The 27625-nt window shown below is 43.1% G+C and overlaps 3 protein-coding genes across 3 annotated transcripts; 1 reads left to right on the forward strand and 2 right to left on the reverse strand.

The window, feature by feature from the left end:
* On the reverse strand, positions 384 to 3979 carry LOC8077561 (putative ubiquitin-conjugating enzyme E2 38). The gene is made up of 7 exons (XM_021457973.1): positions 3824 to 3979; positions 3575 to 3671; positions 2504 to 2896; positions 2366 to 2429; positions 1650 to 1789; positions 1237 to 1548; positions 384 to 1127 (listed from the first exon to the last, which is right to left on the reverse strand). The coding sequence occupies exons 1-7, from the start codon at positions 3832 to 3834 to the stop codon at positions 765 to 767; spliced, it is 1380 nt and encodes a 459-aa protein (XP_021313648.1). The 5' UTR covers positions 3835 to 3979; the 3' UTR covers positions 384 to 764.
* LOC8078098 (tRNase Z TRZ3, mitochondrial) lies at positions 5372 to 19753 on the reverse strand. The gene is made up of 16 exons (XM_002457022.2): positions 19294 to 19753; positions 18588 to 18677; positions 18273 to 18317; positions 18088 to 18142; positions 17935 to 17978; positions 17425 to 17814; positions 16709 to 16968; positions 16266 to 16401; positions 16139 to 16189; positions 15192 to 15658; positions 14507 to 15110; positions 13840 to 14142; positions 10959 to 11711; positions 9925 to 10080; positions 8793 to 9707; positions 5372 to 5881 (listed from the first exon to the last, which is right to left on the reverse strand). The coding sequence occupies exons 1-16, from the start codon at positions 19636 to 19638 to the stop codon at positions 5846 to 5848; spliced, it is 4650 nt and encodes a 1549-aa protein (XP_002457067.2). The 5' UTR covers positions 19639 to 19753; the 3' UTR covers positions 5372 to 5845.
* LOC8078099 (protein JINGUBANG) lies at positions 25529 to 27145 on the forward strand. Its single transcript, XM_021457877.1, has one exon. It carries the CDS (start codon positions 25529 to 25531, stop codon positions 27143 to 27145), a length of 1617 nt encoding a protein of 538 aa, XP_021313552.1.

Below are 27625 nucleotides of genomic sequence, written 5' to 3' on the forward strand. Positions count from 1 at the left end.
AGTTACTATTAAATGATACTTTATTATTATATACTGTACCTACTACTGTACAAGGGACTAGTAGATGATACATCCATAGATGAGTGTAGTGTTATGGAGCTGTAAAGTTTAGTCGCTAGCGCCAAGACTCCATATATAGCAAGTAAATAATGATTTAAGGATAGTAAATAATGTCCATGGAACATTCCTTAGCTTGAGCTTTTGCAAACTGTCATGTCAATTCCTGCATCTCGGCTGAACTGCATATGCATTGGTCTCACCTAGAGTTTGCATGCACGCCATCAGCACCGTGGCCTCAAAATGAGGTTCTGCCCAAGCCATACTACATGATGCTAGATGACCTCTTTATTACTGTCCGGCAACAAGCGCATATACTGGAACAATAAGCGAAAGACATACCCGACACATATATTTATATATATATATTTATGAGGTCCAAAATAAACCTATCATTAGATTTAGATTGACGAAGTATGGTGCCGTGAGAGAATCTCTCAGCACTCCACTCCAATACCATCCCTAAATCATGACTCTACTTCATGTGAGCAAGCAAGTTCCAGGTCCTAGAGACCAATTATCACTGAGACGAGGTATCTACAAAAGCACCAATTATCACCGAGACGAGGGATCTACAAAAGCTTCCCTGAAGCTATGCCATTTCCTTGTTTCTACTACTTACTTCTTACTTCCAGAGACTCATCTCTATCGTCCCTACCTTAGGAACTATTACTACTACCTCTACCTGCAGCAGCCTTCCATGCTTCTCAGGTGGCTGCAGGCTGGTTCTTCTTTAACTTCTCAACAATGAACTTCCTCGTGTCGGCACCCTTCACATTGAATTCCATCAGAAGATCTTCGTAAAGCACCTTCAAGCTCGGATTGAATGAGCCTGAGCTGCGTCCGTTCGGAGGGATTGCCTTTATCAATCCTGGCTTTGGCTTTGGCTTTGGTGCAGTGCTGCTACTGCTGGATGCTCCCGCATCACCGCTTTTGTATTCTGAATCTTCCTCATCCTCGTCCTCTGGCACTACCGAGCCAATATCATTACCCGCCATGTAGTGCTTGCATGCTGCGAGAATAATGTGCCCATGCACCCGGAAGTGGCCAGCAACAAGGTCTGCAAAGTGCTGTGAGAACGACACAAGCCAAAGGTGGATCAGTTCAGCAACACTACAAGGCAGCAGAAGCTGAAATTCAATTGTACTTTGCTGGACCAGTAGTTTAGAAATAAATTACCTCTGGAGGCCTCCGAAGTGAGTATAACATAGTCCTGCATGAGTACAGAAAGGTCTTGTCATTATAGTCCATAGACGACCGCTCTCCCTGCGGAGTGTTGGCATAGGACTCATATCCTGGCTCGTTGTAATATGGCTTATCATTCAAAATGAGAGCTTGAATGGAGACAAGAACTTGCAGCATTGTTGATTGAGCTGGATTCCACTTTTCACAACCTCTACCACTCCAGGTACCCAACAGGCTAAGACACACTTTTCCATTATCATACAAGTTTGGATTAATACGAAGTCCTCCAGAGTGGTAATATACCGCCTGTAACCCCCCATCAGAGATAAAAAAAATCAAGAGAATGCAAAAATGGTAACAAATAATAAAAAAGAATAGTAACATGCCAAAGCTTTTGGTATATATACCGGAGGGCCAGAAGGATAATTAGAGGGAATGTGAACATCAAAGAAGAAAAGCCCATCATGGTAGGGTGTTCCCTTGGGCCCAATAATCGCAGCCCTAAGAAGATCCATTCTATCTTCAGCAACCCGGACATATATATATGCTGCACAGAAGAAAACTATTAGAATTTATACCTCTATAGTCTATAATATACGAAAAATACATTCAAATAATGTACGATCGATAAGGAAGTAATAGCTAGTCCAACACTTCACAAAGAAAGTAACAGCTAGTCCAACACTTTGATGAACTGTGGAAAAATTATGGCAATATTCTTAAACTTCTACACAGATCATATACAAAAAAGGGTAAGATGTTCAAAGATGAGGAAACCACAAATGAAATGAGTGAATTACACTCAAGTTTAAGACTTTAAGTGCTTAACAAAGATAAGAGTACGGGATGCAATGATACATGAGGATAGATAAATATAGGCCTTACAGATAGATACATATAGTTCAAAATAACTAAACGAATTACTATATCAACTTATCACTTCTTTCAGCTAATTGAATTTTTTATAACTTCAAAGGTAGTCTGGTCTTAGGAAGCAAGGTGTGGCCACACCATTTTCAATGTTGATTTTGCCCATAATGTTTGTTGGTCCAACTTAAAAGGGGCCATACTATTACTAAGCTATACCAGGAACAAAAACTACGATACTTTGCTTATAGCTAACCTGGTAGATCCTTCTCCAAAAGTTTCCAGTCATGTTGAACTCTCTTTGACCAGGCTCTGGTTGGCTGAAACAATATATAAATGGAAGAATAGGTAAGCACCCAAACAAAGCAGAAAACAAGAGCACATACTATCTCACCTCTCCATTTGAATTCTTAGCATAGTAATGGTCAGAGAAATTCTGAACAGTGTCGAACTGCTTGAACTGTGTATATTTATTTTCATTCTCATCTGCAGTATTTGATTTAGGTGGCTCCTTGGCTTCTTCCTTGGGTGCAATTTTCTGCAACCACGGTACAGTGGCCTCCACGCCTGGAGGAAGATCCAAATCATCAAACTTATCAGCAAGGTGCTGGTTAAAGTCAGCTTCATCAAATTCATAATCATCTTCGTCATAGCCATCGCCATCATCATCACAATCATCCTCCATGTAATAATCTTCTTCTTCTTCTTCTTCTTCTTGGATTTGTTGTGGTTCTGATATTTTCAGAGAACTATTTGAGCTGGAACCAACTTGATCGCTTGAAGAAGCCTGTAAAACAGTAGTCTAGTCAGTAATTATACCGAGCAAAGCACGAAAAAGGACAGGTAAGGTCCTTCTGTTCCGTGATCCAGAAACCTATATTTAATTAGTCGTGTGGATTGATCGCCAAAGTGTAATATAAAATTCTGAATAGGACAAATGCACAAACGCATCTTCTTTATCATTATGGCCAAAACAACTGCTGCAATGCTTATAGCACTGGAACTTAAATCCATTGCAGGATGAAATAAAATCGCAGCAAAGTCATCACCTGACACAAAGTTCAGGTACAAAATCAGCAATATGCTAGATTAATTAAACAAACAAAATCAAGCGAATTTATGACCGGCATTGCATCAATCAACCCAAGAAAGGCCATATACTGCACCAACACGCCCCCAATTTTGAACCATATTCGCTACAACTCATCCCCAGTGAACACCTCAACAACTAAATTGCCCCGTCCAAATCCCAAACCCTAGTGCCCTGAGAAACCCATCGCCACCAAAAACCCCAATCCCGGCTGCAACAAACCCTAAACGACACGCAAATCCGGCCGAGGGCGGAATCCCGCGATGATTTCAAAGGGTGCCCGAGAAGGCGACGAATCAACCAGCTCCGGAAGAGAGAGGGAGAGGGGGGGGGGGGGGGGGGGGGCAACGGAAAGCGAAACGAGCGGGAGGTGACCTGGCATCGCTGGCGCTTCTGCTGCTGCGCGGCTCCCCAGGACGATGCGTCCGCCGTGCACCACGACGAGGAGCTCCCCTGCTGCAAGGCGCGGTACCTGCAGGAGCCGGAAGCCGACAGACCGAGGCGATCATCCTCAAGGGAAAAAAAAAATCGACAAAGGGGGGAAAAGAAAAGGAAAACCCCCCGCGTGCGAAACAGAGACGCGCCGTCGGATCGCGGCGGCGACCGGCGAGGTGGTTGACGTACTCGGTGTCCATGTCGGCCGTCGGCGGGCGGCGCGGAAGGTGAGCCGCTGCGCGATCGCCCTGCTCGGGGGGGGTCGGCGTTCGATCGATCGGAAGAGAAGGCTTGCGCGGCCGATTCGCTGACGATTTATTCAGGCTCGTGCCTAAAGTCCCTACCCGCCACGCCGGCCAGTGAGAGAGCGCCGCACCCAGTGACGTGTGGGCCCACAAGACGGGATCCCCTGGCGAGCCCACTTGTCAGTGGCTGTGGTGCGATGCGGGCGGATTCGGCGTTGTTAGTTTATTTTTTTTCCTACATTTGATTTGATTGATAGGAGAAGTTGTTAGATTAGGAGTGTTAAGGATTAGACAGAAGATGAACGAATGGATGCCGTCGCGCGAAAGCAAACCGTCGTTGGGGCGGCTGGTCGATAGGACCCACTTGTCAGTGTTTATTTGCAAAAGAAACTGATCCGTGAGAAGAAGTATTCTAATCTAAAAATTTTTTTTTCTTGAACACAATAGAGTTGCACATCATTTCATTAAAAAAAATAGAAAGGTACAAAGAAGGGAGAAGAATCCCCTTCCCAAGGCAATCACTAGACCAGCAACTTAGGCCTTCCCTCGACGTACATTTGTAATGGTCTCCCAAATTAGCTTGGGTAGAGATTTCACAGGATGACATAGCAGCTTGCAGAGGCAATAGTTGCTTGCTTTGACAAAAGGTTGAAATCACTACTCAAGAGCGTGTTGGGGCAAAAAAGCAAACAATGCTAGGAAAGAGAAACATGCTAACTATAAAACCGGCAGGGCTTATGACATAACAAGAGTAGTTTGCAATGTAAGATTGATGGCTTCAAAACTCATGTATCTATGTGGCTTGTCACTTTATTCTAAGGGCAGCCAGAACCCAGCAGTTGAAATTGTATGCTTCAGATAAAAAGTTACATGTCACATACTTCAAGAAAAAAAAAGAAGCTAACAGTCTCTCAACGCAAGCCTCTCCTCTCAAAAACATCAGTTCCACTTTTTTTCCTTATAGAACAGGAATAAAGCCACCCCAATGCATGCTATATGGGAGCTTCTGCATTTTGTCAGTCAAGCAGCACTGACTGCAGGGCTGCTGTTTTATTTTATCACGGCGTGTATACGCGGATGCTGGGGCTACAAGACTGCGTGTAGCATCGGTGAAGCCCTTTGTGTGACTCTGAGACACAATGCCAAAGAAACTAGTATAGCACTGGCAAAGCAACAAAGAGAGGAATGGAGAGTATGCATCCGTACACGAGGAATGGAGAGTAAGGCGTGATACATCAAAAACCCAAAACTTTACAAGATTCCCCTCACATCGAATCTTACGGTACATGTATAAAATATTAAATATAGATAAAAAAATAACTAATTACACAGTTTGCCTGTAAATCACGAGACAAATCTTTTAAGCTAGTTACTCCATAATTAGACAATATTTGTCAAAAAAAACGAAAATGCTACAATGTCAAAATCCAAAAACTTTTTGCATCTAAACAAAGCCTAAACATACATACACGAGCGATACCACGAGGCAGCATTGCAAGGATCATGTAGCAGCTCATATCATATTGCACCCTCTTATTCACGTTCCAAAGCTTTACAATTGCCACAAAAAATCATCCTCCACTTGTACAGAAACCAAAGAAAAAAAAAGATAAAACCTGCAGGTAACAAATATGTATACAGTGCATTTTTTTCTTTAAAAAAGGTGAGAGAAAAGGGCAGAACATAAGGAAAGTTGGAAGATGCAATTTATTTTTCAGCGTAAAAAACCAGTCTTTGTCTAAATACATAGTACAACACAACATCTCGTCTTCCAACCGTATGGAACAACCCTTCTCATCTGTTCAAACATGCACCGATCCCATGCCAAACCAGCCGTGTGAATCATGCAGCCAATCTGCGAGGCTGTGACGAGATGCAGCTTTTGGAATTCCCAGCTTTTGTGTCCATCAAGCACTTGAGGTCTTGAGCTCTTGCCAGCATCTGGACATGCTCACTGCATCCTGGTTCACTTTCTTGAACCACGTGCTGCTGCAAGGTGATCCTGAAGAAAAGGGAAAGCCAAGATTTTAGGAAAAATAGTTGCAGGATTACCATCGTTAGTCATGCGGATTTAACATATAGACAAGGTCGCTCAAACAAAGACTAATTTCATAATAAGATTTGACCTACATTGGCAGAATTTATAAAATGAAATGCATCAAAGACTGCTGCAAGCAATGGAACAGAAAGAATTACAGTTCTACGAGCAAGCAACCTTACCATTGAACATGTGAAGATTATTACTAGCAACTCAGTACTAGGGCTGTGATTTCTTAATAACCAGCATGTGCAGATTATTACTAGCAACTCCGAGTACTAGGGTTGCCTGATTTGTGTGAATTTGGTTACCCTACCCACCCACATGTAAGTTATGAACAGAGGTGTGGGTTGGGTTTGTATGTTCTGTTTTGTAGTTCAGTGATTTATTGACTGCCCAGGGAAGCAAGGATTCACAGAAACCAATTGGTTGTATGCAAATGTGATGGCAGAGCAGTATTAACAAAGCATGCATTTTTAGTGCGCTGTTTGAGGATTGAAGACATTGAATTTCTTGTCTAGGGATGGGTGGATTCAAGATATCGAACTTCTTATCTAGGGATCGGAGATCCTGCATGTAGATATACTTGATGTTGTTGGATTGCCAACTTTTGTTAATTTGTATTTATTAACAACAATATTTTGTAAACAAGCTAGAATAGGTAATTCAGACCAGTCTTCTCATATCTCCTGGAGGTGCATCAGTATTTTGTAAACAGTATACTAAATAAATGTGGAACTGCATTATTGTCATTTCTCATACTACACCAATGTTTTCAAGTCGTCCAATTAATTGCGATTAGTCGTCCTGATCGGTCCCTGGTGTTTGTCCGACTCGATTAGCTCGACCAAAAAACTGGTCGTCCGATTAGGACAGGGATGACCAGTTTGGTTACTCTGTTTTTGGGCCTGTTGCGGAAATGTGGGTTACTGGGCTTGCAGTTTGGCCTGTTAGGGTTAGAAGAGATAGCAGGGGAGGCACGCAGGGATCCGAGTACCCGACGGTGGCCACAATTTCCCCCCGCGCACGCGACTCTATCCCGCGCTCAGTTCTTCCCTTCCCGTGCGCGATTCGTCCTCCCCTGCGCGCTTTTCCCTGTCTCCCGCCTCCTCTTTAGTAGTCTGGTGAGCAGCAGGGAGTGTCGGCACCCTCTGTCAGGTCTCAGGTCAAGTGGTCGCCGCCGGTCTTCATGATGAGCTTCTCTGACGATGGTATGCAGTCTTGATGTTGATGCTTGCTTTATTGTGTATGCTATATAGTATATATAGAGGTATATGTCCTGATATACATGGATGACTAGATGGACAACCAGGGCCGGCTAATCGCGATTAGTCGCCTGGTCAGTCCCAAGGCGACCAGGTTCAACAAGACGACCTGAAAAGTGAAAACATTGTACTACACAAAGCATTGCAATTTCAGAACCTTCTCTTGGTAGCATCAGAACTATACATTGGTCTCTCTCCTCTAGTTATATGAATATTCTCTGGAAATATTTTCTAATATTATGTATTCAAGGACATTTTAACACAAAAAGATTCTTCCTTCAAAGTATATGTGCTAGATTGCACATGAACAGACATATAAACAGACTGTACAAGTAAGCCAAAAAAGGACTTTGGAGTGAAAACTGAAGTAGCAGGGCAACACACAAGTTATATATACTTTGCAACTTCGCTCTGATAATATACACATTCTTTTCTCGTATATGTGTCTTATTTTCATGACTGATAATTAGCTTTGTCCTGATACCAACTCGAATCTGGAAATGATGCAGCAGATTTTCTTCATGTTGATATTTAGTATAGTCTTTAAGCTTAATGCCTACCTAGGAGAGTTTTGGTTGTAGGTTTATGTTGTGTTTTGTCAGGTCAACATGCTACCTGCTTGTGAACTTGGGAGAGTTTTATTTTATATTTGAATGCTACCTATAGTGTGGGTAAGCAGAAGATGTAGTGTATTCAGTGAGAATAGCAAGAAGGTATTTCCAGACATTAGTATTGTGATATCTGTATGGACCTTGTTAATTAAGGTTTGTGCTTCCACATATGCCTAGCATACAACATAACTAGCTAGTGAGCTATACAACTCTATGCCCTAGTCCTTGCGGTGTCAGGTTGCCACAAGGACGATTATCTAGGATCCGCAATTCGTGTTGTACTGCTGTGTCGGTTTCCCTTATGGCAGATTATCTAGCACTCAGCCGCTCACAGGAATTATTTGGATGATTGGACTGGATTGGATTGATGTGGTATGTGGAAATGGACTGGATTGGATGTTCCACAAGATAGTGGTTTGGATTGGATAGCTCATAGGTGTCTCACTTTAGTTGAACTCCTTTTGGACTGAGTTGATCAAATATGGATGTTAACCCACTCACAGGTCTACAGGTGATGATGCAGAAAACTAATATTATTCTTTGTAAGTAAGTTGCAACATCATGTCTCAATCATTACCCACATTTCATAACAATACAGAAATCATGTACCCAACCAGTGTTTCAAGTATCAGGCACATTTTCCCCTAAACAATCATACTTTTTCCCTCTGTCAACATCCAAGGTCAACGTAAGCCTATATATAGGCTCTCTCTGTGTCCACACTCCACACAGCCATGAGCCATCTACTTCCAAAAGCCTAGGAGCTTGTGAAGCGAGTTTGAAATTTCAATGAGAAATACATCCGATTCAAAAGCCTACTTGTTTCAAAGAACCTTGAGCGCCCAATTTATATTTATATAAACCTATTACTAGTTTACAAATCATTGAATTCTTAATTAGATACTAAGCATAAAAAACGTTAGAATATCCTAAATTTATTTCTAGTTGTAAATAAATGCAGGACAAGAAACTAAATATTAGATAGATAGAAATACATACCGAAACAAAATCAAAAGCTTTAGTGTCATCTTTCTTCGAACTGCTCATCACTGCAACATGATTTTGAGGTTGATTACTTGAATTGAAAATATCTGGAAGCACAGATGCATTTCCACTGTGCATCGAATTGAAAGAAGAATTCCCAAGTCCAGCATTGAAATTTCCAAGATTTTGCAGTAACTGCTGCTGCTGAGCAAGAAGAATCCCCATGGCACCATAGTTTAATTGTTGCCCAGGAAATGATTGATTGATCATCATATGTTGAGGGAAGTTGTACTGCAAGGGAGTCTGCTGCTGTTGGTAAAATGAATTTTGACCAAGAATGCCATTCAATGCTGCAGCACTTGCCACATGGCTGGTCTCGTTGTTTGTATCAAAGAACTGTGAACCACTGAAGTTGCTACTGGGCTCTGCTTTAACTGCAGACTGAGCCTGGCCTGTTCCATTAAGGTTCAAACCAGCCATCAAATCATTGACAGTTCCTTGGTCAGTAACACTACCATGGATGAAAGAATCAGGGGCGCTGCCAAAGATGTCTGGTAATTCATTTTTGTTTGATGAAGAACTATCATGCACAGTAGCTGATGATTTCTCTTCTACTGTCAACCCTGAGAACAGATCATTAGTCTCCTTAGTCTCTGCCTCATGGAATGATACATCTGCAAATGGATCGCTTCCATTACTATCAGCAGCAACACTTGTATCAGCAATAGGTTCACCACCAAGCAAATCATCAACTGAAGAAACATATGCACTGTTCCCAGTATTCTGTTCATTGCTTTCCTGTCCGGAACTTGTTGCTAGATCATCTTGATCACCTGTATCAATCAAATCAGGCATCTGAACAGGTATGGACACAGCAGCTTTTGTTGTTGTGGTTCCAGTAGGCTGTTCCCCAATCAGCATATTCAAGACCTAAGAAAATTAACACATATCTTATTACATGCTAATGATTGGCAATAGAAACAAGTTTTCAGAAAGAAATTGTATTCAAAAATATAAAAAAGAAACTATGAGATCAACTGTTAGTTTCAAGGAAACAAAAGGTAAGTTATTTTCTTTTTTTCTTATGGACAAGTAGCATGCAGAGGTATTCTACATAACAGAAGTCCAGTTTTCCAAGCAGACTCACCTTTGAGGCCTTCTCTCTGAGAGAAACCTGTGGCAGCTCGGAGCATTTAATAACAGAAGCTGTGTTCTCAATGAAATATGAAGTGATGATAGAATAAGGATCAGAATCCTGTTTCCTTACAATGGCTTCCAACACACAAATAGCCTTCATGCGAACCTGAGAAGTACACAAATACATTGAACACTAATGAAGAATTGAGAAATGGAAATGCTTTGGTTAACAAAAAGCAAACAAGGATGAATACAAATGAGCCAACAGGTAAAAGCTGTGAAATAATAGTGTGTGAAAAATGTTGAAACAAAATGAACAAACTATGTGTCATGGACAACTAAACACCACTCACAAATACCAGCTGCAATTGCAAGTCAAACAAACCAGACAACACCACCTACAAATTTAATGATTGCTGCTGGCTGCCTAATATGTAATATCATGATTAATCTGCCAGCCGGTATGATAAATACTCTAAACATATCATGAACTGCAATGCAACAGTAGTCATGCTTGCATAGTATTCCTTGTTTTCATGTAAATAAGTCAAGCATCAACATATTTTGTACATCTGTTCAGTTATAGATTATGGCAACTACATTGAAAGCTGAACATTGAGTTGACAGTGCTGTTTCTCCATGAACTCTATAAAACCACTAATAGCATAATACAAAAGCATAGTATAACATCAACAACAATCATAGTGATCTATTCCATCTGTCCAGAGTGAAGATACTGCATGATGCCTATTTTCTCTTCTGCCTAATGTTTTCCCTTTTACATTGCAATATCTTAAAATGTAATTATAAACTTCTGAATAGCTTATTGCACTTCTGAGAATTCCCACAGTAGCATTAATCAAAATTCACATCATGTAAAACTTCAAGCAACAACACAAGATAAATTTATTTACCACCGCTTTCAAGAGCGTTAGGTACCATGACATGGAACTAGTTTCGACAAACTACATGTTAACTGACTAACTGTGCATAAGGATCATGAGGGGTGAAACTAACAAAAATGAGTGAGCCACATAAACTCACCTGCCATAATGGAGAATTCAGCTTGTTCTCAAGTGCACGGCTCAAGGCAACTGCATCCAATTTGGAAGCTTCTGTTAAAAAAATTTGCAAAGCATCTCGCGTTGGTTGCAGTCTCACGCCACTTGCAGTAACTATTGTCTCCAGAAGTCTTTCTTCACGAGTTTTAATCCCTGGTTGACTTGAGCTAGTATCATCAGTTGGTACAGAACTGGAAGTTGGACCCCAAGAACCAGAGGCTGCATTCTTTGAAGCACCAGATGAGGCACGGCTCTCACTTTGAATTTCACTTGGATCATACCGACCATATCTTTCAGATTCTGTGGTCAAAGATCTACGGAGATTAGGGCTCTTGTACGTGCTACCATTGTCATTTGTCATCATTGCATGCGCTGCAGCAAAGTTGCTCAAACCCTGCTTGATGGATGCACTTCCAATACCCACTACCTCGGTTAGTTCACTAAGGAAAGACTTCTTGTCATCTCTAGATGGCTCGTAATTAGTATTTCCAAAGCCCTGTATGCGCTTGCCAAGACTTTCGGTTGCGACAGCAGGTTTAGGGTCCTCTGTGGAGAAAATTGCAGCTATAGCCTCATTTGCAGTTTCGCGAACAGCCTTGTTAAGGGCATCCCCTCTTAAGGGATCAGGGTGGCCTTTGTAATGAACTAGCTGGCGCATAGCCACTGAGTGCCTTTGCATCTCCCTCTTGAAATCAGTACCGGATTTTCCAACTGCGTATTTGATCAACCGTAAAGCCTGGAGAGCAAATATAGGCAGAGTCATATACCATTGCGCTGGAAGACTACACATGTCCATAAAAGATTGAACAGTTAATGTACATGAAAAACACGATGGAAGTTAATACAGGTACAATTCCCATTGCAAGCATATGCACTCCCTTAGACAGCAACCACCATATAATGACAGAAAGAAAGAATTGGGGAGTCCTGGTTCCAGAATTTGTATGGTTACATAAATGTAAGCGCTTAAGCTAACATGGTACATGCAGTGGGTACAAAAACTGAAACTCTATTATGTCCTTCAAAATAATTTGGATCACCCTAGAGAGGTCCGGCTATGTATCCAGAAAAACTAGGATAAAGATATCCCATTTGTCACGGACATAGAGAAGACAATTCAGATTCAACCACAGCATCACCAAAATATAATTCTATTTCTGATAACCACCAGCAGTGATGACAAATTATAACGTCCATCACCTAATTCACGAGTCAAATTCTGCACATGAAACAACCTCACCTACAATCACATGTCTATGCCATTATAATGGCAGCAATCGCATTTGCTATAGCCTATTACCATTCATATGGGTATCCCCAGCCCAGGCTTGTATTTGTTAGACAGACACCAGAAAACAATCACACTGCCCATCTAGGTGCCTTCTGACTTAGGCATGTTATATAATGATACAAACAAATTCCCCCTCTGGAGCTAAATAAACTCTTTGGTATGTCTCAAACTCTTGAGCAACTGAACAAGTAGGCAGAAGACACATAACTTGGAGAATGAGACGGCTCCGTATCCCCCCTCGCAGCTAACCCCTGGTTGACTCTGTGATCATCCCACGAAGAAACAACCCAAGCACCCCTTTCAAGTCACTCCTACTTGGTCAGATCAGATTACGGGGAGCAGCACGACAAGGCCGCCGCCGCCGCCGGTGATGCAAGGAATAACAGTCGGACGATCTGCCCCACCAGCAGCATATCCCTCAACAACAAGGCAAGGCAACCCAGGGGCAGGCGAATCCGATCCCAGGTGGCGCAGAGGCATGGGCAGGGGCACCTACCTTCTGCTTGACGAGGGGGCTCTTGTTGTCGAGGCGCTTGAGGACGAAGTCGGCGACCTCCTTGACGATGCTGGCGTCGGAGGCGCGCAGGAGCTCGCAGATCTCCTCGAGCTTGTAGACGGGCGCGACCTTGTCGTCGTCCGCGGTGACGCCGTCCACCATCCGCGAGCGCCAGTACGACTCCACCGCCCGCCGGCTCTGATCCATGGCTGCTGCCCCGATCGGAGGAGGACGGTCCCGGCCGGATCGGAGGAGGGCGGGATCTGGGAGGGGCAAGGGGTGGGAGGCGTGGACCGCGTCCGCTCTTCGACGAGGAGAGGCGTGGAGGGAGGATTGGGGTGAGCGGCACGTGCCGTGCCGCCGGAGAAACGAGGGAGGCGGCCTAGGCCGGGAGGAGGTGGACCGTGGAAGGTTCTAGAGGATGGCGCGCGGGTCTGCCAGCCCACCCTTTGCCCCTCTTGTCCCTGTGCAAGTGCAACCAACAACCGTTTCGCTTTCTTCATCAGTCAGAACCCACGGCCACGGGAGGAGGAGGAACGAGCGAGCCACGTCTCGTGTCATGTCACATGTGGCTACCAATTTGCCAGGCTACTATACAATTTGCATTTGTTTGTACCCTGAGATGAACCGGATGAATTTGTGCTGCATTTCCGCTGACTTCAACTGACATTTAAGAGGATTTTGTGTGTAATCCTGACCTGACCCGCATATTAATCCTAACAAAGCGTATCACAAATCTTCAGGGTACAGGTAAACGTAACGTGTGCGTGTTGCATGCGTTACGAACGAATTACCATTTCCAACTGACCCTGTAAAACAAAACCTTCCCCCGTGTCAAACAAAACCTCCCGTCAAAAGAATTACAAATAGGCACAGCTTTTATTATCTTTGTTATCACAACTCAACTCACAACAATCACCCAACAAAAACAACTTCAAGATCGACGCAAACATAAAAAAGACAGACGATACACCCCGTGCGGCCTTAAAATTGGATTGGAGCTTCAGGTCAAAAACAATGTTGCTAAGCTACAAGGCGATCAAATTAATGTACATCATTTTATCTATATCAGTACACAGCAGCCTCTTGGAGCTCATCGGCCTCGTCAACTACCAGCTCGTCCTTGAACAGGACCTTCAGGTGTGGTAGAACCTTGGGCACAACTGGCAGATCCGCAAGGTTTACACTCATCAGGTCAAAGGCAATGCAGGTCTTCTCCATATCGACCTCGTCGATAACTGGGATTTTGGGGTATCGCTGGCTGAAGTGGGTCAGAATTATCCGGTAAGCTCCAGCCGATGTGCCTACTTCTATGGCCTCCTTGGTTGTACTATGGTTCCTCGCGATCGCTTCATCCTTCATACTGTCCTCAAATGTTGCCTGACAAAGATATAGAGTATTACAAAGACAGCTAAGAGCATATATATTGTAATACCATTACCATCTATCATTAGCAATAGTCCAAGAGACTATTGTGCATCTAACAATATGATACGATATCTGCAAGATTAAATATTGGGCTACAATGGTGCTTGTGGTCCAGGATTAGTTAGAGCACATGAAACACATACAGCAGAGTGGACAACTATTATCATATATATTGAAGCTTTTGCAAACCACCTGCCCAAGCTGTGACATAACAATGATGCCACCTATATCAGCAAGCAAGAAATATGATATGGATAAGCAGCAAGAAATAAGATATGGATATCTCAAGGACAAAACTACAATTTCTTCAGCTTACCTCATGTATTAGCACTGTGGCATCTCTGGATGCATCTATAAGAGCTGGGCAGGGTCGCGTGTCGCCAGAATATACAACCTTCCAGCCTGGAATTACCTTTCCAGTGCTGTTTGTTTTCTCCATGGCCCTGAAAACAACTCCAAATGCCTGTGGACAGTGTAGTACAGGGACACTATACAAAATCTCTAAACCTGATTCCTGTAGAACTTCTTTGAAATTAGCAAGAGCTGTGGTATCCCTTGGACTTGCAGGCTTCCTGTTGTAGTTCTCCATTCTACTTCCAGGGGCAAATATTGTGTTCGCCAGTTGAGGTATGGCTGGTTCAGAATCATTTTCACTGAGAAAGGCCTCAACACTAGACTTCAAAGTATGTCTGCAGTCTAGGAACTGCATATCAAGATCTTCAAGCGTCGAATATGCATTTAAGAATCTCTCAAGTGGCCTTGGTCCAATCACAAGCAAGGGTTTATGAGGCATCCCTCTTAACAACTTAGACCTTAGAGCAAGAATTCTAGCCAAGCCAGTGTGGTGATCAGCATGAATATGGGAGATCCAAATACACCTCAAACCTTTTACAGCTTCATCAGCACCATTTACACCAAATCTATTACAAAAGACAGTATACTTTCATGAACATAATTAATATATATGTTTATGCATTATTAGAAGATCTGAAAGAACAAACCTCCTTTTCAGTTGTCCTAAAGTTCCTTCACCGCAGTCCAGAAGTATACCTCCTCGTGCAAATAAGTTAATATATATGGAACTTACGTTCCGGTATTTTGAAGGCTGAGATGAACCTGTACCCAAAAAAGTGATCTCCATATCTTCCCTTGTTGCATCCTCCACACAACAAGGGGTCTCCTGATTGCCCCTTGGATACTTTCCCCAGACAATTTCTTGAAAAGAAGCGCCATCATCTAGCTTATCTGATTTTTGATTGATCCATGGTTCTTCAACCATACGATTGCCAGTTGGTGGTAGTGTATTTTTATCATTCACATTATTTTGCCAGAATTTGCAAACCTGTTCAGGAACTTCACTAACCTCTGGGATCTCAGATACAAGCTCTTGTACAATATCCTTGTAGGTGAACAAGTTTGGAATAGAAGCTCTATCCAAACCCAGTTGAGCATATGGACGCAGATGAAACTGAAGAAAAATGATAGTAATATTCAGAGTCCTATATTGCACTTAACCACAACACACCAATATTTGTTCCCTCCTTAGTTTCTTTTTACATTCCCTCTCTGAAAGAAGAGTCTTCCCCTACAACCCTACTTATATCTTATTATACATCATTAAAAGATATTACATGCTGAGAATTGACATTGAAATCTATTTAGTGCAAAAACAAAAATAAGAAAACAAAGGTCTCAACTACTTCTTTGATAAAGAACATGCAACTTTATGTAAAAGATTGTCCAAAATACATGCTACCAATGATGATAAAAGATCCAAACAATTTTGAAGTCCCAACTGGACCTACGCATTCTACCTTCCCAGTAGTTTGCTGAATAATAAGATTTCAATAAAAAAAAATGACATCAAAGCCCCAATCAGAACGCCAGATTAATACATATATGATCACATAACAGGTGTGATACAGCAAGGATGAAAGAACAAAATTACCTTTAGTAGGTTTTGCGCAGACACACTTCCACAGGCTTCCAATGAAGCATTCTGAAAGGAAAAGAAAATATTTTATAAACAGCAGTAATTCAACCTTCAAGGTATTATATAGGCTACTGGAACCTACCTTATCATTCTCCATGACATCATTTGGAGGTTGTACAGACCAAAATCCAGAGGATGGGAAGAGCTGAGGGCATACAAAATTGAGGCGTGATGATATCCTTGCACTACCTTTCAAGATAGGAATTTCCATATTTTTACTGCGTGCATAAAGAAAACAGAAAAAAAAAGGCATAATGCCAATCAGCCAAAAAAGCAGTGGCACAAGCTGAAAATACAACTTAAACAGTGGCTTACAATATATTTTTCCATATCATTATGGAAAATTAACCCTAAGGAGCAGCAGTCAATAACATATATGATCATAGTCGTTTCACCTCATTTTCATTCAGCAACATAGTAGTTAACTTTGGATTTGCATGCGATGTCAACAGTTCAAAATGACATAGGAAATCTATACACAGAATGGACTTCATCCAAAAAATGGAAAATGGAATTGAAGCATACATTTCATGTCCTGCCATGATATGTTGTGTTGCGCCAAATTTTTTCATCCAGTTCTGATAGTCAACAGATCTAGTCACAGATGATGGACCTAAGTGGATTATGCAATTTACTTTCTTGCCACTTTGCTCTGGAGAATCTTCATAAAAGCAGCTAAGGGGTTGCAGTGAAAAAAGTTCTGGCATATGATACTGTGTGGGGCAATCCACCAGAAGAACAGTTGGTCCAGGAATTGACGGACCAAGAACATCACTTGGATGAACCTAGACATTAATTGACAAAACATAAAGAGCTTTAGAAAAGAAACTTAAACTAGATAAATGGTGCATGCAATTGTTGTTCAAACATCAAACTTATATTAAAAACTTACATTTTAGCATTTAAATAACCATAAAGTAGCGGATTCTCAAAAGTGACACTACTATTAAAATTTCTGAAAACCCTTAGTCTATTAAAATAGCCATGTAAAATTAACGAGTCCAAGGACAACTAGCAAATGTTTTCATAGTATAGTTAGTTAGGAAAGAGGAAACATCTAAGGTCATGATGTCATCCCATTGCAATATTAAGCTAAAGTGCTCAACAGACTCCAAAAATCCAACAATACTAGGTCAATAAAAGGCAGCATTGGTCTCCTAGATGGCAAAAGCCTCATTGAAAAGAGAAGGTACTACAAAAAGATAACAGGCATAACAAATATTGTTTTATTCATGACTAACCATTTCATCAAATTGATCAGACTGCACAGAATTCCCAAGTTGAAGTTCACGGTACTTGGGCCCAGGCCTAAGGCCAAGGGCAGCAGCCTTAGATGGGTCAAACTTTCCCTTAATTTCTGGCAACTCACAGGCATATACTATAGCAGTATCACCAGGCTTCATGTCACTATCATTTGAACTACCAGTTCCATTATGATACCTTGGTTTGACAAACATTGCCGATATCCGAACTACTTCATCATCAAGAATAATAATGGACTCTTTAGATTGTGGTGAAGATGCATTTCGGTCAGTACCAAAGCTGTGTGTGTGAAGCATTGCTCTATTTGGGATAAAAGATCTCATTGCCCCAGCTAAAAAGTCAAGATCAGAAGGTCCCCATATGTTCACCTGTTTCCCAGTTAGCAGGAAGAAGACCACAGTTAGTTGGTTGAAACACTTTTTAATATTGGATGCATGAATGCATCTGTTGACAGCAAAAACACAGAAAAACAAACCATGTGAACTCACCGACATGCCCTCATCTCCAATTCCTGCTAGAGTTAGCACCAGGCCTACAATATACGATAATAAAAAAGGCTATGTTATGATGGTTTAATATCATTACATCAAGCAAACCAAACTAATTGTGTTAGATGGTAAAGAAGGTTTTAGAAACAATACCTGGAAGGCCACCTGCAGTTTCTGAGCACACGCGAGTCAAAAAGATATGGTCAATCTGGGAAACGAGGGATTGTTTTGTAAGCAGGTTAGCATTTTACAATATAAGACTAGGATGTAAGAAATTCAGAAACAGGACAATGAATGTGAGTCTGTTGTCCATGGTGGAGGGGGTTTGAATAACATACTTTTGATAGTTTTATCTTGTGTTCAGTACAGAAACGTTGAAGACCCTGTCAGATGGCAAGATTTGAGTTTAATCAGCACAAAATGGCAAAAGCAAGATGAACTTTCTCCAGATCTTTAAGTTGAATCTTATATTCGCTGCAGCTTAGCATAAGACCATGGTTTTCAAAACCCTTTCTGCAATATCTCACAAAGAGAAAGAAATAAAATTCTCTTTTCAGCTAACTACAACTATTTGCCATTTTTTAAGCAACAACCAATTATTAGCTTGTTTGGGAAACATAAATATACAGGAACCAGATCACAGCAGAACATACCTCGCCCGCATTAAAAATAAACCTTTGCTTGTCAAAGAAGAGTAAAATAGAAGGTGAAGTGTCCTGTGTGTCCATTCCTGTACCAAGTATCTGCACAGCAAGAACAAAGGGGTGTGAGACTGAATGAAAACCAAAACAACAGTTGCAATTCTCATGAACTAGTTCAAGGGAAGAATGCCCCGCACTAATTGCTTGGTGCAACCAATGTGATGATTTACCAATGGGACAACTCCATAAGGCCACAACCAGTAGTTGGCATTATTGAATGCATGATTTTCTATGGTAATTAGTGACGTGCATTGATCCTGTATCTTCATTTCGTGAAATCTGCACCGTTCAACATATTACAATTTAAATAATGATAGTTGTTCAAAAAAAAAAGTTAAATACTAGAAGGCCTGTGGTTAGGATTCTTTGTATGCTACCTTTACTCCTCCAATGACATCGGTTTGGGATTGCATCTTTGTTCATTCCTAAAAATGCTAGGCTAACAGACACAAATGTGGCCTCTGGGACAACTAATCCACGGTATTTATAATTGCACGCATGGTCTGGTACTCTGGTCCAATCTCTCCTCGAATAAACCCCAAACTAGTATACTAATTTGAACCAGCCGGTTGAGGTACAATGGCGCCAAGTAAGCATAATGAATCCACAGAGATATAGCGCTGGGGGAGGGGAAACCACAAGTCGGCGAGGCCCTCACCTGCACGTAGCATGTGGTGTTGACGGGGTTGAGCCTGCGGGCCTTGAGCTCCATGGTGCCGCGCTTCCCGCCGTCCTTCCCCTCGGCCCGCTTCCTATTGAACGCCACCTCCCTGTCCATCTCCTCCTTGGCGGGCGCCTTCCCGAGAGTGCTGCTCCCACGGCGAGGCTCGGGGTGCCGGCGGCGGCGGTAGGCGAGGGCGCGGAGGCTGGCGGCGCGGCCGAAGGAGGCGGGGGAGCAGGAGGAGAGAAGGCGGCGCGAGAGGTGGAGGAGAGGCGCGGGGGCCGACGCTAGGGTTTGGGAGAGGGGGAGGAGGCGGCGGAGAGGGGCGGCCACCTGCGGCATGGCTCGCGCTGCTGCAGAGGTGTACCGGTTTTATTTCGGCGGCGGCGGGCGGGGGGGTTTGGTTTGGGGCCGCGACCGCGTCACCGCGAGAGACCACCGCGGCACCAACCGGCCGGACCGGGTAAGGAACGCGCGTGGTTTATATTTTCTTTTTCTTTTTCTCCCTCGTATTTTCGTTTAACTCTTGTAAGGTACTCCCTCTATCAAAATTGTAAGTCGTTTTGTAAGGTACTCCCTCTATCCAAATTGTAAATTATTCTAAGAATCTTAGAGTGTCAAATTTTTCTAAGTTTGACCAAATTTATATGATAAAATAATTATTATTATAATATCAACTAAATATCATTAGATTCTTCCTTAATTATATTTTCATTAATTATATTTTCATAGTACACTCACTTTACGTTACAAATCTTAGTATTTCTCTCTATAATTTTGGTCAAACGTGAAAATGTTTTGACTCTCCAAGATTCTTGGAATGACTTACAATTTGAGATGGAGTAGTATTGTTTAGTTCCAATTTTTTTGCAAAATAAGTTGTATTTTTGTTTGTATTTAACAAATATTGTTCAATCATGGACTAACTAGACTTAAAATATTTATCTCACAAATTAATTAGTTATTATTTTTATCTATAAATAATGTTTCATGCATATGTCGCAAGATTCGATGTAACAGAAAATCTGAAAATTTTTACAAATTTTTTTAGAAACTAAACAAGGCCTAAGCTCTCATTTTGCATCCCATCAAGCAAGCCTCGATCTACCGTCTATGGAAGTCCAGATGGACTGCAATCAATCGTTGAAGGCTCAGTCTTGCAAAGCGCGTGCCCCGTTTATTTTATATTATCAGTATGTTTTTCTCCTAACAAATTAGCGAATGATTTTTATTATAGATTTAGTGTTATTTTCACATAAATTGTTTAACGAGCCCGAATGAGGTTGAGGCCTCACGAAATCAGATTGAATCACAATACTGACCACCTGATTGAGCTATAATATGAGCGGAGAAAACAATTGATAAAATCATTATCTCTTGCTTGATATCATGGATGATGAAAGCTATCGGAGAGTGATCCCTTTTTTCAATCACAGGTAATGATCACCCTGTTATATGGGATATTTGAGACAGGGGTGGTTTATATTTTCTTTTTCTTTTCTCTTTTCTAAATTCTTTTACCTCTTGTATGTAAGCTTTTGTTTTCCATCCCATGAACCGTCGTTGTGGCCAATTTTCCCATCAAAGCTCAATCTATGGATGGCCACATGGACTTCAATCAATCCTTCATTGCCCAATCTTAAAAAGCACGACACTAGCATTGACTCGATCTGATGATCATAATGGTAGTGTCAACTTGGCATGATATATTGATAGTGCCAAGGTCAACACACCCTAACCAGTAATGGTCCAGGAACGACACGATTTTAGGCTAAGCACTAGGGTGTTTGGTTTGAGGATTGAGTTAGTTCATCATCAATTCACTCCTCATTTTTGTTTGGTCTGTGAAATGGAATATATTGATTTATCATTGTCTCATTCTTCATAAGCAAATAATTAGTACCAGTACAGGAAATGAAGACAATCCCGCCAAATTTGAGATAATTTGAGTTGTAATGCACCATCTTGTTTAGAATGGAGTAGTTCTTCAAACCAACAACTTATAAGTCAACCTGACGCTCCCTATCACTATATGGCCTTAGGTAAACCACGATCATTAGATGCGCAAGGAGTGAAGTATATAAATAAATTGCCCCTCTCCCAAAACTCTTTTGTAACCACCCAACTTTGTGTTGTTGCTTAAACATCCTCATTGTGACATTAAGCATCATTAGAAACTTTATTGTAAACAAAATATATGTTTTTAAGAAAAAAATATATGTTGAGAAGTATTGGCACTGCAAAGTAGTGGCGAACAATTCGATAAAAGACCACCATAAATCTTGTTTATCTAGACAGTCTAGTAAGGGACATTTAATAGTCCACCTTAGCGCATGACGATTTTTGAGTTGTCGAGCTACTCTGTCTCACTTTCGATCACACTCATCGATCTAACTTGTCTCGCTCCACCAGCACCATATACAAATGATTCATGCAAAACCTTAAAAACAATCATGATGGGATTGATGACGAGATATATATGGACGATCTCGAGATAGATCTCTATGAGTTAAAAGAATGCATAATTGGTTTCAGATTCGACTATATATGCACAATCGTCAAGCTGCCACGTTGATCATATAATACACAACAACTACCTACAACTCATCATCATCATCATCATCATCATCATCAAAGCTGCATTGGAGCAGTAGTTTTACAAACCTCACTATGGTACCTCTGATAGTGACTATTATAGTTCCAAACATATTATTTCATATTTAAATAGAATAGTGAGAAACAATAATTCTTAATTAATAGCTAATTTCATCCACATATTCCAAATAATTTGAGCATGTCACGTAGTGGTTATTCATATTAATATTATAAACTATGTAGTAAAAGGTAATATTATTAGAGAAGTTATTTTAGAGTTAGTGCACGCCTATTTGTGCTGAGCACTTTTTATAGCTCCCGCTCCTGGCTTGAAAATAGATTTAGCGCTCCTCTGCTATTTATTAAAAGTTGGCTCCTCCCAATAAAGTGTTTGTACGACTTCTCCGCAGAAGTTGCTGCTAAAATAAAACCAAAGTCAGAGTGATATCAAATACTTCTTTCATCCTAAACTATAAGTCATTTTAACTTTCTTAGAGAGTTAAAGTGTCTTAAGTTTGATCAAATTTATATAATAATAATAAAATATATGATATAAAATAAGTATTATTAGTTTCTACATAATTATATTTTTATAATATATTTATTTGATACCATAAATTTTTGTAGATTTCTTTTATATAATTTTAATCAAATTTGAGATGTTTTAGCTCTCAAATAAAAGTTAGAATGACTATAATTTGAATGGTGAAGGTACTAATGGATCAGAAGGAGTACATCCCACGTGTCTCGTGTCATAAATCTTTTAGCGAACAGACCCTTCAATTTTATTTTCAACAATGCTCTCATGCATGGTCCGGAGTCCGGACCAGTATAGATGTATAGGCATAGGCTGCTCCTTTTTTTAGCGAAAAAATATCAATAATACAATGCAGTATGTAGGAGTACATGCTCAGCATTGTTTATCTGGACCATCAAAATATGCTCTGATATTCGTGCTGCTACACTTCTCCCCACTGTGTTCACACATCTTCCCACTGTTTCACACATCTCGATGCATATTCAACGGTGTAGATAAGCAATGCCCAGCATGTAGAACCCAAAAAACTGCTTCCAATATCAATATAGGCTGGTCCTGATTGTACTACTACCATACCACTGCGGGCATGCAATGCACTCACTTAATTAGAGCAGACGAGATTTTAAATTGCTTGTCTGGGTACTATATATATATAATCATATCATCGGCGGCTCGGCGCTGCGTGCTTCTCGTTCTTGCATTATAAATTGCTCGAGCGAGTTAGTTAAACAATTTTATTTTTCACTGGGAAATGTCAAAGCTCGAAGTCGAAGGACGTACAAATGTACGCAATATTATGGAGACTGAAAACACAAAAAAAGATGTACAATTTGTAAAATTTAAGTTTGTACGTAGTTCACTTGAGACTTGAGAGATCAGCAAAAACTGCCTAAAATGTCGCTTATTTATTTATGGCCCAATAGAGTGTTTTTTAAAATTAGGTGGAGAGAGTCAACTAATAGCTTATTTTATAAGGATGGTGCTTAAACATTTGAAAATAAACTATAAATTGAATTATCTAGACCGCCATCGCATATAGAATCTTATTTAACCGACGCAAACATAACCATAGTGACTTAGGTTTTGTTTAGTTCACGAAAAGAAAAGTTTTTAGATACTATTTAATACATTTGCATATATAGCAATTTGTGCTCAGTTATAGACTAAGTAGGTTTAATAGATTCGTCTCGCAAAATACATGCAAACTGTATAATTAGTTATTTTTTATTTATATTTAATACTTCATGTATATATTTAAACATTTGATGTGATAGGAAAAAAATAGGCAAGAACTAAACATGGCCTTAGCTTAAATTACAATACACGTACCGACAGATTTTGCTTTGCACGTGGATCTATTAGGCCTTGTTTAGTTTTTGAAGTTGGACAATGTAGTACTTGTTTGTATTTGACAATTATTGTCCAACTATATACTAACTAGGTTCAAAAGATTCGTGTCCCAAAAATAACAAACTATATAATTAGTTATTATTTTTATCTATATTTAATGTTTCATGCATGCGGCAAAAGAATGATGCGATGGGGGGTCTTGTAAATTTTTGAAATTTTGGGTGGACCTAAATAAGGCCTTAATCAACGTCCTAGGACGAATTCACACACACACACACACACACACATATATATATATATATATATATATATATATATATATATATATATATTAATTATGTATTGATGAAAGACGTACAGTTGGGCCGGGCAATACGCACTGATATACACCATTTCTATTCAAAATTATAAAACATTTTGTATTTTATATCGTATCATATATATGGTCCATAAATTTTTACATCGTATTGTAGTATAGTATACGTACGTGCATGCAAGAAATAAAAGCTAGTAAATATGAACGCACGTACGTAGACAGGATGATGATGATGAATAATGTTAGGTCTTGTTTAGTTCCTTGGCGAAATTTTTTCGCGACAATGTAGCATTTTTGTTTGTTTGTGGTAATTATTGTTTAATCATAGACTAACTAGGCTCAAAAGATTCGTCTCGTAAATTTCGACCAAACTGTACAATTAGTTTTTATTTTTGTTTATATTTAATACTTCATGCATGTGTCTAAAGATTTGATGTGACGGGAAATCTTAAAAAGTTTTTAGAATTTGGGTGGAAGTAAACAAGGCCTTAGTACTATACATTTGTCAAATACGCATGAGCGAGGTTAAAGTTGGATGCTCGCTGAAGCGTGAAGCCACTAATGGCGTCGCGCGCGGTAGATTGATGTGATGTGATGTGAATATGTGATAGCACCAGTCAGTCAGCTGCGTATCATATCATATGCAAATGCAGGGGCCCGCCCCAGCTCCAGCAGCACTCGAGTCCACCAGCATCTTCATTCGTGGCCATGGATCAATGGCGGCAACCGTACGTCATTGATGGTACGAGAGCTAGCAGCTAGAGCTGAGCAGATGGTACGTACAGACTCGCATGCTGCAGTGTGCACAGCGGAGCTCATTGCTCTCGCTCGTAGAGTACGCGAGCTGAGATCCAACAAATAATCTTGCGGTCCATGGAGATCCTCCTCGATCGTCTGCAGTGAGCTCCTCCGATCCGTCCTCTCCTCTCCTCTCCTCTCCTCTCCTCTCCTCTCCATCCATGGAAGGGTACGCGCAAGTGACCACGTGCACGTAATCTCTAGCTAGGGCCCTGCCCTGCCCATGGATCTCCCTCCCACCATATCTTTCTACGGTCCACGTACATGGCAATGGCAATCCATGGAATATAATCGACTGTGCCGCCATTAACTGATCGACCTCGATCGGGCCCCGATCGTGAGTCGTCGTTTATGGCGCCCGCCGTGGCCGTGGTACCGCGCACTCACATCCCGTCCGTCGATCCTCCTCCGTCGCCCGCCCCACATCTACTTATATGGCAATTTATACGTCTGCTGACTTGCGGCGACGATGCTAGGCTGGCTCTCCCTTGCCTGCTTGCTTCTTCAATTCATCGCTCCTACCCGTAGCGTAGTCATAGCCGCCGGGACGACGAGAGCCCATCGACGGCGCGCGTCGATCGGGGCGTCGTACTGATAGTGGTAGTAGAGGTAGCTCTGCTCTCCCGCCAATCGCCATGGACTTCGGCCGGCGCAAGAGCTTCAGCTTCTTCGAGGAGGACCGCAAGTCGTCGTCGCGGCCGCCGGGCGCGCACACGCCCGTGCACCAGTACTACGCGCGCGCCGGCGGTGGCAGGAGGTCGCCGGCACGGGAGGTGGCGGAGCCCGCGCGCCTGAGCATGTCGTCGGCGGTGCCCGGGGGGCACGGGGTGGAGGCCATGCCACTGTCGCCCATGCAGCAGATGCATGCCGGCGCCGGCGCCGGCAGCTGCTCCCCGTGGGTGCAGTCGCCGCTGCACGGCCGGCTCCGGTTCCCTCCCTCGCCCGCCGCCATCTACCACTGCCTGGCGGCGCTGCACCGGCTGGAGGGCGACGTGCACGCGCTGGCCGTGGCGCGGGGCGTGCTGTTCACGGCGTCCGACAGCGGCCGCGTCCGCGCGTGGGCCGCGCCCGGATGCTTCAACCGTGGCTACCTCGACGTCGGCCGCGGCCGCGTCCCGGCGCTGGCGGCGTGCGGGGGCACGCTCGTCACCTCCCACGCACGCGACCACCGCGTCCGGGTCTGGACCGTCTGCGCCGCCGCCGTGTGCGACCACGTCCGCGCCAAGAAGGCGGCCACGCTCCCGGCCAAGTCGTCGATCCTCCTCCACAACCCGTTCGGCAAGCGGCGGCAGCACCAGCACCGGGACACCGTCTCCTGCCTCGTGCTCCACGCCGTGGCGGGCTTGCTCTACACGGGCTCCCACGACCACACCGTCAAGGCGTGGCGGCTCGCCGACGGCAGCTGCGTCGACTCCTTCGTGGCGCACGACGGGCCCGTCAACGCCATGGTGGTGAACGAGGCGGACGGCTGCGTCTTCACGGGATCCGCCGACGGAACCGTCAAGATGTGGCGCCGCGTGTACGGCGGCACGGCGCACGCGCTCATCATCGTGCTCCGCTCCGAGCTGTCCCCCGTCAACGCGCTGGCGCTGTGCCACGCCCACGCGGCGGGAGGCGGCGCAAGGCGGTGCTTCCTCTACGCGGGGTCCTCGGACGGATACGTGAACGTGTGGGAAAAGGAGGCGACGGTGGGGCGGCCGGCGCACGCCGGGTACCTCAAGGGCCACCGCCTGGCGGTGTTCTGCCTGGCGTCCGGGTGCGGCGGGCGGGTGGTGGTGAGTGGGTCGGAGGACGCCACGATGCGCGTGTGGAGGCGGGAAGGGATCAGCAAGGGCGGCGGCGGCGGCGCGGCGCACACGTGCCTGGCCGTGATCGAGGGGCATCGGGGCCCGGTGCGGTGCCTGGCCGTGGGCGGCGGCGAGGCCGGGGAGGTGGAAGGCAGCATGGTGGTGTACAGCGCCGGGCTGGACAAGAGCGTCAAGGTGTGGAGGATACGGGTGGTGGGGAAGGAGGACGAGGAGGACGATGACGACGAGCTAGACGGGGACGACGGCGGCGAGGACGACGACGACCCCGAGGCGGCGGCGGAGATATTAATGGCGGGAGGAGGGAAGGCCGACGGCGGCGATGCGCATGCGCATGCGCATGCGATCCCCGTTGTGGAGGACACCGAGGAGCCCGAGTTCGTGGGGCCCACGCCGGTGCTGTCGCCGGTGTGGGTGGAGAAGCGGCGGCACACAAGCCGTGGGTGATGATCGACCGGACCATCGCCGGTGATTCCGATCGATTGCCTTGCCAATTGCCATTGCAATTTGCAATGCCTTCTTCAGCTTGGTCGACCAGCCAAGCCAGTGATGACGACCTGCATCTGCATCTGCATGCATCATCTCTCAACTCAATCTGATGTTGCATTGCCATTGCAAGCAGACAGAGACATGGACCACTGTGGCTGGCTGGCGCGCACACGCGGAGAGAATAATGCATGGAAGACGAAGAACCAGGGTACGGTGGCCCGTGGCCAGCAGCCATGCACTGCACGCTATTCCACGAACAGGTTTGCATATATGGATGACAGGATGAGTAGACAGAGATCCATGTGTAAAATGCATGCATGCTGCAGTAGCTAGGTAGGAGAATGATCAGATCATTTGCAGGTACGTAGGATATGAACACGCGGCTGTTAATTATATTAGGACCGACCTGTCGTCGTTTCAACTAATTAATTAATTAAT

The sequence above is a fragment of the Sorghum bicolor genome, chromosome 3 (genome assembly GCF_000003195.3).
Source record: "Sorghum bicolor cultivar BTx623 chromosome 3, Sorghum_bicolor_NCBIv3, whole genome shotgun sequence".
Taxonomy (NCBI): Eukaryota; Viridiplantae; Streptophyta; class Magnoliopsida; order Poales; family Poaceae; genus Sorghum; species Sorghum bicolor.